Source organism: Mus pahari, chromosome 1 (genome assembly GCF_900095145.1).
Source record: "Mus pahari chromosome 1, PAHARI_EIJ_v1.1, whole genome shotgun sequence".
Classification (NCBI taxonomy): Eukaryota; Metazoa; Chordata; class Mammalia; order Rodentia; family Muridae; genus Mus; species Mus pahari.
The window spans coordinates 168,993,145-169,003,561 of NC_034590.1; the positions used below are offsets into that span (position 1 = coordinate 168,993,145).

The 10,417-nt window shown below is 41.9% G+C and overlaps 1 protein-coding gene across 2 annotated transcripts in view; it reads left to right on the forward strand.

Annotated features, from left to right (window-relative positions):
- Atrnl1 (attractin like 1) overlaps positions 1–10,417 on the forward strand; it is a 518,026-nt gene that overhangs the window by 309,649 nt on the left and 197,960 nt on the right. The window contains exon 27 of one of the 2 annotated variants that reach the window (XM_021219342.2): positions 7,690–7,797. The exons of the other annotated variant lie outside the window; for it this stretch is intronic. Coding sequence (XP_021075001.1) covers positions 7,690–7,797 — 108 coding nt within the window. The remainder of the gene's footprint in view (positions 1–7,689; positions 7,798–10,417) is intronic. 2 annotated transcript variants of the gene reach the window in all.

Here is a 10,417-nt window from a genome sequence, read left to right on the forward strand (position 1 = left end):
TCTGATGATGACTGGATAAGACAGTGATCTATGAGTGTAGCAGAGTATCATTAGAAACCATTTTATTGTTTTTGTTTGTTTTTTAAGATCAGTAGTGTTTGGTTTTACCCTAGGTCTCTGGGCCATCTAGTCTCTGGTTCTTGATTACCTAAGCAGTGATGGTTGTAGATTCCCTCTTGTGGACTGGGCCTTAAGTCAAATGAGACGTTGTTTTCTGCTCCTACTAGTTCTGTGCCTCCTTTGCCCTAGCATATTGTGCAGACTGGACAGGTTTTATGGCGGGGTTGGTGTTTATGTTTCTCTTTCAGTAACTTGCAGAGCACTTTTCTGTACCATTATAGGGATGAGGGCTCCATATAGGCACCAGTTTGACTTCTTCATGTTCAATGAGTTGTGTGGGTGTTGTCTTCAGTAACGGGGTCCCACTCTCTGTTTGTGCAGAGCAACCCATTGCCTTAGCACCAGCCTAGGTTGTTTGAGGAATTCAAACAACCCCATTGGTCAACACCTCAATTGTATGCTACCTAGTCCCACCACTGGAAGTCTTGTTTGGTGATGAGAGATGGCCATTTGTGACTCCACACCCCCCAGTATTAGAGGACCTCATCAGGATCAGCTCCATATAGCTTACTAGGTTTACATTCCGTGTGTGTGTGTGTGTGTGTGTGTGTGTGTGTGTGTGTGTGTCTGCACATGTATGCTAGCTGACATGAGTTATTATCATTTTAGTGTGTTATGTTTGGGTAGTAGATGTAGAAACAAGCATTCCTTATTCTTTTCTTGTCTCTCCTTTGTCTCCTACAAGTTCATGGCAGTCCAGGAGGCATACCCCCATGCTGCTGTGTGTCTGAGAATCTTCTTGGAGACTCTATACTCTGGTTCTTGCCAAGCAAGGACAGCACTTTTTATTTCAAATAATAAATAAAGATTAGGTTAGCTTTTAGACAGTAGTGAATGTTTTATATATAGTTTTACTAAAGTTAATGGGTAAGGCAACTGCCAGACATTTTTCTTTTCAAAAAACTATATCAATAATAAGCATAACACATAGTTCGAAGACTGTTGAAGCACAGAAGATAGTAATTCAGACAGACTGACTGAGGGTCATCTTCTGGGATAGTCCCATGAGCACTAGCATCAGAGTCTAGACAACCAGCTTCCAGTCTGGACTGGAGACACACAAGCAGAGGGTTGTGTGGCTGACATAAAATCTGAGCCTTGGGCCCTGCGGACTTAGTGCTAGTGCGCGGTAGATCACACTTTTCCCCAATTCAGTGGAACCAAATGGCAGCATCACTGTCTGTCTGTTTGTCTGTCTGTCATGGTAACACCTAGAGGACAGAATCACTGCCTTACGTGTACTGTCTTGTACAAGTTCAGTATGTGCGCACTAATATCCAACACTGTCTCTCAGACTGTGTTTGGTGAATTAGACTGAATTCAGATGCCTTGTTCATCAGAATATGCAAAGACTAGACCAATATAAGATCTTTTTGATTACTTCCTTATTTTCTCAAAAATCTTAGAAGTATTAATACATCATGATGACTATATGAAATTCCTCCCATCATCTTTGTATGGTTGCAGGAAGGTAAATGAGGGACAAGATGAAACTTTATGTGGATTTGAAATTCAGCTTTCAGATCTTCTCATTTGAAACAAACAATTCATCTATATGTCATACTGCCAAAGGGTGCATCATAACTTGAAATGTTTAATCATAATTACACTCATTTTATTATAACTCATCCTTACCCACATTCATAGGAAGCAAATTTAGATGCTTTACATTATTTTCAAATTCATTGTCTATTTAACAAATGGAATTAAATACTAAATAAGTGTTTTGGGGAATGGGAATTAGGTAAAAAAAAGATTTTTTTTTTTCCTTAAAGATGATTCTAGTACAAGTGAGATGTAATTGGTGCCGTGCTGATAGCATAAGTAGTTCATAGTGATTGTGTTCTGGTATGATTGACCACATCTGTGATCCCAGGATACTTGGGAGGTTGAGGCAGGTGATGGCTAAACTTTGGCTACGTAATGAATTTCTGGCATGCCTGGCTTCAGAGTATAAGTTCTTCTCAAAAAAAAAAAAAAAAAAAAAAAAAAAAAAAAAAAAAGGCTGAGGCAGGAGAATGGCAAGTTCCAGGCCAATCTGAGGTGCACAGGGAGACCATGTCTCAAGAGAACACCAAAAGGGATTTTTTGAGGTTGGGCTCTATTTCCGTAGTAGAGCATCTGACAGTGATGCATACACCAGGCATAAGGTTGAGCCCCAGCACTGGAGTTAAAAAAGAGGATTGGGAACTAAGCCATTCTTCTTTTAGGACATTATCATCAATAATAATAATAATAATAATAATAATAATAATAATAATAATAATGCTATTAATATATCAACAACAATAATAAAAGAATTATTTATTTTATGTATATGAGTACACTGTAGCTGTCTTTGAACACCACAAGAGGGCACTGAATCCCATTACAGATGGTTGTGAGTCACCATGTGGTTGCTGGGACTTGAACTAAGGACCTCTGGAAGAGCAGCTAGTGCTCTTAACTGCTCAGCCATCTCTCCAGCCCCTATTATTATTATTATTATTATTTATAAATATAAAACTCTTATCTTAGGGTTTCTATTCCTGCACAAACATCATGACCAAGAAGCAAGTTGGGGAGGAAAGGGTTTATTCAGCTTACATTTCCACATTGCCGTTCATCACTAAAAGAAGTCAGGACTGGAACTCCAGCAGGTCAGGGAGCAGGAGCTGATGCAGAGGCCATGGAGGGATGTTCTTTACTGGCTTGCTTCCCCTGGCTTGCTCAGCCTGCTCTCTTATAGAACCCAAGNAAAAAAAAAAAAAAAAAACACATAAGAGAGGGAAGGAGAGAGGCAGATGGGATGTAATTATTTATTTCCAACTTGGAGGAGAATCGACTGGACTTTTGGATGTGATAGGAAAGGTGTCTCGGGAGCCTGAACCTGACAGAAAGAGGTAGGGGATGTGGGAAGACTTGGGGGCAAAATTAGCTACAGTTTGTTTCTTACGTTCTATCTTTCAAAATATAGTATCTTAAAGTTTATTATGGCCATAGGCCTTGCAATATTTGAAAGTCAGCTAATAGGATCTGAGTGGATGACATAGCATTTGAACTAGTGGTAGTAAATAGAATTATCTACACTCATATGCATCTGATAGAGTCAGTATAAAAAGTTGTCAAATTTAGGTCTGAGTTTTCATATTAATTTTTAATTCATGGTGTACTTTGTGGCAGATATTCAATACTAGAAGAGTTATTTTGGACAAAGCAGTGATCCAAAGACATCTATTTAATTTTTAAATGTTCTTATCAGCAACATTTGTAGCAATATGATTATCATCTACTGTGATGTGATCGCTTTGTTCTATGGTTTTTATTGTTCTGCGCTGCATAATTGTCAGCAGCAGATCACATATAAAACAGATACATCTGCTGCGAGTGCTCCTATAGATGTGCTCCTATACATGTGTTGCGAGTGCAAGAGATACATCTGCCGTGAGTACTCCTATAGATGTGCAAGAGATACATCTGCCATGAGGGCTCCTGTAGATGTGCAAATGCTAAACTGCCACACAAACCCAGATTCACAAACAATAATTCATGAAATGTCGTAAGAAAGTATTTTATATTTTCTCTTGGTTTTCTGATCGGGCTGTATCATTCTTAGTCACAAATGGCAGAGAACTGTTCCAAGTGTCGTTCGATAATGACATTTCCAACTGTCTCATCGTGCAACATTTGGTAAAAGGCAGACTAGAAGAGCCAAATGTGTCACCAGTGCTGGGGAACATGGGCTGCAATAATTAGTGTGCCGTCTTCAAATGGGAAATTAGTGCTTCTGCGTTCAGAGCAGTGACTGCGCCCTCCAGCAGTCTCCAGGCTCAGGGCTGCACTGCCTGTGGCCATCCTCTTCCGTCCCCAGCTCACATCCTGAAGATGATGGTCACTTTCACTGTACGCCAAGAAAGAACAGGTATAGTGTGAACAGAGAGGCTGGGGTTGAGAACTGGCCATCTGAGGGAGGTTTAGCACCCATCACCCATGCTCCACAGATGAGAAACCTCAAGAATTAGTGAGGCCCAACTCCTCCTTCTGTTGGAGCCAGACAGCTAGGACTGGAGAGAGCTACTGGGTAGAGCCCATCAGAGGGCTGCAAGGCCAGACTCCTGTATGCGAATACAGCATAGCATCATTAATAGTGTGAAGGATTGGTACCTGTCCATGGGATGGGTTTGCCATTCCTTCAGACTCTGTTCCATCTTTGTCTCTGCATTTCTTTTAGACAGGAGGAATTAGGGTCAAAAGTTTTATAGGTGGGTTGGTCTCCCCATCCCTTCACTGGGGGTCCTGTCTGAGTACTGGAGATGGTCTCTTCAGGTTCTGTATCCCAACTGTTGGGCGTTTCAGCTAAGGTCACCTGCATTGACTCATGGGAGCCTCCCTAATTCCAGGTCTGGGACTTCTTAGAGAATCCCTCCACCCTCTAACCGCCCCCCCCCCCAGCACATTGCCATTCACTCTCCTGGTCCTCTGGGACTCTCTCCTGTCTCTCCCCATGCCTGACCCTTCCCCTCTGTTCCCCTAACCCTGCCCTCTCCCACCCAGATCCCTCCCCCCCCTCTTCCTCCCGTGACTATTCTGTTTCCCCTTCTAAGTGGGGTTCAAGCACCCTCATCTTGGGCCTTCCAACTTTTTTGTGTCTGTGGGATGTATCATGGGTATTCTGAAGTTTTTGGCTAAAGGAGCTGACTGAGACAGATGCAGATACGCACAGACAAACATTGGACAGAGGTCAGGGACCCCTGTGAAAGAGTTAGGAGAAGGATTGAAGACCCTTAAGGAGATGGCAACCCCACAGGAAGACTAACAGTGTCAACTCACCTGGACCCCTGAGAGCTCCCAGAGACTAAGCCACCAAAGAGCAGACACAGCCTGGTCTGAGGCCCCAGGCACACATGTGACAGAGAGCTGGCATGTCTGTCCTCAGGGGGAGAGGATGCATCTAATCCTGCAGAGACTTGATGGATCAGGGTTGGGGGGATATGGGGAGGGCTGCCCTCTCAGAGGTAAAGGGGAGGGGAATGGGGGAAGAACTTTTTGAGAGGGGTGCCAGGAGGACAACATTTGGGATGTAAATAAATAGATAGATAGATAGATAGATAGATAGATAGATAGATAGATAGATAGATAGATAGATAGATAGATGAATGGATGAATGAATGAATGGATGGATGAATGAATGAATGAATGAATAAATGAATGAATGAATGATCTGGAAAAAAACCCACAGGAGAGCAGCATGAAGATTCATGACCTTCCAGTGTCAGAGGCTGGGCTGCTTGTCCGTACTCAAAACTTAAGTTCTCAGCACAGTTTGTACATGTGCTTTATCCTGACAGAATTGAGAAAGTAAGGCATCCAGCTACTAATTGGCAAGGACAATTGTTAAGGACAATGTTGAGAACCACAGATTAGTGGGGAGATAACTGCAGTGTCATCTTCATGGTTCCTTTACAGCATCGCCCCAAAGCAGAGTGTGTCCTGAGTATGCAGTTTTCTCTCCCTGGTGTTGCAGCCAGAACCTCTCGCTCTGTTAGTCTCTTAACAAGACCTTCAGCCCCACTCTGTGGCCCAAGATAAATTCATTCAGTTCTTTAAAAGCAAATAAACTGAAAGCCCACAGAACAAATCTGAGTCTTAAGAAAAAGGCTTTAGATTTTACAAATAAAATATGCAAAACTGAACACGTGTCAGCGACAATTTCTTTCCGTGTGTGTGTGTGTGTGTGTGTGTGTGTGTGTGTGTGTGTGTGAGTATCAGTGTCATCTTTATACACTACACTTTGGGACGCTCCATCTTTGCCAGAGATGTGACTTGGAGTCTTATCTAAGCAATCCCAATGTGGCCACGAATATTTATTAATTATATTTTGTAGACCCTTGAGGTCCAGCAAAGGGTGGGTGAGAAAACAGCTTCATTGTTAAAAATCTCTGTCATGGAAGGTATCATTTAAAAGCCAAGGAGAGATAGATAAATGGAAGGCACTGTAAGTCCTAGATGATTCTGTTTGAACATAACCTTGAATTTACAATTTCTCAAGGCTTCTTGTGTATTACTGTTGGAATACACAAGAGTAGATTACACAGATATGTTGTTGGGGGGTATGTGCAAGTTTCCTTCCGTAATATTCTACCAAGAGCATCCAAATACATACTACCTCCTGCCCTTCGTATGACTTGCTTGGAAGTGACACCCTGTTCACATGCCCCATAAATGTCCTCAGCCACTCCAAGGGGAGAGGTACAAGACAAGCCCCGTTCTGTCCGTTAGCAGCCACATTTAACAGCACAATGGTGGAACTTTATTAGAGTGAGTGATCTCTAATTTGTATACCTTTATTTATTATGAATTCATTGCTGAAAAATATAAGTTAAATAAGTTAGATTACTACTCATTAACAGCTTCTCCAGTCCATATAAGGTCTTCAGGTAGATGCTCTCATAATAATAGGAAAGCAAAGCCTTAAACTCTATTTACGCCCTATGTCATATGCGTCGTTGTGCAAGTGCTAGATAATGGATTGCCTCTCTTTATTGTGTTCCTTCCTCATCTGCAAAGGGGTTTTTATGAATGATGCATCACAGGCCCTCAGCCATTTACATTCAGAGACTGGTAGTTAATGTTTCCAGCTAATGCCCGAGAATCTTGAAGATCTCCATAAATAATGAAGCCATTCATTGTGCTCAAGGATGCTGCCTTCCTCACTGATGGGATTTTCCTCTTGTTTGAAAGAGTGTTTAATTGCGGTGCCTGTCCTCTTTAATATTTAATAATAATTTTATTAGCTGTATAGGATGAGAGGGACAAGATCTGTGGTATCTGGTGCTGGTCATCAATTTTTTTCTTATCACGACTTAATGAATATTATAATTACAAGGAAAGACGGGAATATGAATTAGCTTAGTAGCTGTTTGGGACTTGCCAGCTTAGTGATTCCAGCTGGGCAAACCCAGAAAGGATGCAAATACTCTGTGGTGGTTTCCTGGAGACCCTCACTCAGACTCCCCTGTGTTTTAACAGTCATTCCTCACTTTACATGATAGGCACAGGCTTTGGGTAAAGTTTTCAGGATGGTCAGTCAGAGCTCCTGCTGGTTCTAAGCAGCTGACAGGGGATATTTTACAGAACTTAGTCTTAGCAGGTGTAAGCTCCTTGATCCCTTATGATATATTTTTGAAAACTTTCATTTTCATTCCTTAAACCTTTTTGATAATATTTTCCTTTCTGTTAAGACAAACACATGCCTGGGTTCTTTTGCGTGGGAGCCTGGCCATAACCCCATGTCTTAATTTTCATTTAAGTAGCACCTTGCACCTGAGGTCCACCCAAGTGCTTTTGACATCTTGTTAGGCCTACGGATGGAGGTCAGGAGAAAGGTTGTTTGTAACACCAAACATTTTGTCAGTGAAGTTGAACCAGGGTCTGGGGAGAAGGTAATTTTCATCTTTAGCTTCTAGATGCGTATGTCTATGAAGTAATTGCTAAGTTTCCAATGCTATTTGTTCAGAACTGTAACCAAATATTGTTGCATTTGATGTGCTTTTAAGCCTATCTTAAAACATCATTTTTAACCCCCTCCAGCAACTGCTTCGAGAACGACAGCAGATGGCCAGCCGTCCCTTTGCTTCTGTTGATGTAGCCCTGGAAGTAGGAGCTGAACAGACAGACTTTCTGCGAGGGCCATTAGAGGTAGGAACAGTGGTGCAGAGGGGACCAGCGTGATTTGCATATTTATAATGCCTCTCTAATCTGCATCTGCTTGCGAAGCCACACAGAGTCTGATTATCTGGGGCTGACGAGAGTCAGTCACATATGCTATGGTACTTTCAAGGCACATAGATTTAATGGTAAGGCACGAGCTACAACAAAGGCCACTGGAGAATCTATTAGCCCAGGCAAGAGTGACAGACTGCTCACCTGGCAGCCTTTGCCTGACAGATAGGAGCTGAAGGAATTTGAGGTATAGTTATGATGGGAAGAATCTGAACGTCATTTTTTGTCCCCAGAGGCCCCTGTGGCCGCTCACTTACCAGTTCATGTCCATCTTTGTTCCTAAAATTTTATTGCAAAAGGCATGTGGGAATGAGCTACCCGTTAATCACATAGTTTAGCTTTTAGACTTGAGTGTCAACTATACTGGGTATTTTGTGGCAAAAGTTGATGGACCTGCTACTTTGTTGCATGTGCAGAAATAGAGCAACTGCAGGTGGAAAGTGTCCCTGCATTTGAGTGTAATGCTGGAATCTCAGGTAAAGTGTGAAATCAGCCTCCCAGAGGAAAAATTCAGACTGTGAGCAACGACCTTCCAAAGCTCTCTGAGGCCTTCAGGTTTAATTGTATGCTTATCAGTTTACTCATGGTGTATGAAATGTTAGACAGAGCATAAAACACTCTAGACTGACATAGTTTATCCTCTTTTGTTAGAAATGCCACAACTTAATAATATGTTATCACTAGAGTCCCTCACCCTAAGGAAAGTAAGAAATGCAAAAATAGACTAATCCTAAAATCTAGGTACAAATATATTTGGTTTTGTCTGTAGAATTTTTGTTATTGTTAAAAATAAAACCTAAAGTATACCTCATGAATAAAATGGAAAAAACTAATTTTTGAATGAACTGAAACATTTGTGTGTGTGTGATGTATGTGTGATGTGAGTGTATGTGTACATGTATGATATGTGTGTGTATGTGCATGTGTGTGAGCTTGTATATGTGATATGTATGTGTGTGTGATGTGTGTGAGTGCATGTGGATGTGTATGATTTGTGTGAGTGTATGTGTGTGTTTGTGTATTGTGATGGTTTGTATATTCTTGGGCCAGGGAGTGGCACCATTTGGAGGTGTGGCCTTGTTGNAATAGGTGTGACCTGGTTGGAGTAGGTGTGTCACTGTGGGTGTGGGCTGAAGATCCTCACCTTAGTTGTCTGGAAGTCAAGTCTTCCACTAGCAGCCTTCAGATAAAGACGTAGAATTCTCAGCTCTGCCTGCGCCATGTCTGCCTGGATACTGCCATGCTCCCACCTTGATGATAATGGACTGAACCTCTGAACCTGTAAGCTAGCCCCAATTAAATGTTGTCCTTTATAAGACTTGCCTTGGTCATGGTGTCTTTTCACAGCAGTAAAACCCTAACTAAGACATGTATGTAATATATATGTGTGTGTGATGTGTTGTATGTGTGTGTGTGCGTGTGTACTATGTAAGGGTACATGTATATGAGTGTGTGTATGTGATATGTATGTGTGTGAGTGTATATGTGTGATGTGTGTGTGAGAGTTGTGTGTGAGTGTGCATGTGTGTGTATGTGATATATATGTGTGTGAGTATATGTATATGATATGTGTTTGTGATGTGTGTGAGTTGTATGTGTAAGTGTGTATATTTGTGTGAGTGTGCATGTGTGTGAGTGTGTGTATGATATGTATGTGATATGTGTGTGAGTGTGCATGTGTGAGTGTATATGATATGTGTGTGTGTGATGTGTGTGAGGTATTGTGTGTGTATGATGTGTGCGTGAGAATGTGCATATGTGCATGTGGGGGGACGAGAGATCAGCATGCTGCTTCTGTATACGTGACTTCTTCCCTGCTCCAGGTCATGCTTTGCCATGGAAGGTTAGTGCTGTAGGAAGGTAAGTGTGTCTCTTCCATTGCCAGGAGAGGACATAAAAGGCAGGATGTGTGAGTAAAATGTACAGCAACTGCTCTAATTTCATTTTAGCCCCCTGTTTCAAATAACATTATTCCAGAAACTGTAAAAATAAGCAGAAAATCTAGACTACGATGAAACCTCTGTTCTCTGCAGTGCTACATGTTCACATCATGGGAGAAATCAGGGTAAGAGCATGTGTACACAGGTCACGCAGAAGGGAGCCTAGAAGAGAGGACCCAGGGAGGAGCGAGTGGAGGCCTGTGCAGCTCCTTCACAGCATTGTCACAGTGGCTCCCTGACTGCACATGTGCTGAGCATCTCATCGTCTTTGGGGCTTTCCTCCCAGGTGTTTATTTCACCTACATTTTGATTTTTCTTAACGTTAAATTAGATTGTGTAGAATTTAACATGCTTGCCTTTACTTCATTGGTTTATACTCCTAGTTTGTATTTTTAGTTGAGCTGTTCCTGGTGGGCTTGCCATCATCCCTGAATCGCAATTTCTCTGTATCCTTGCTTCACTCCCTGTGAAATGGGTCATTGGTGTCTGTTCTTCAACCTACATCAAGACTGTGTTTTCATGGATGCTTCTTACCCTGAAAACAAGAAGGAGAAGGAGAAGGAGAAGGAGAAGGAGAAGGAGAAGGAGAAGGAGAA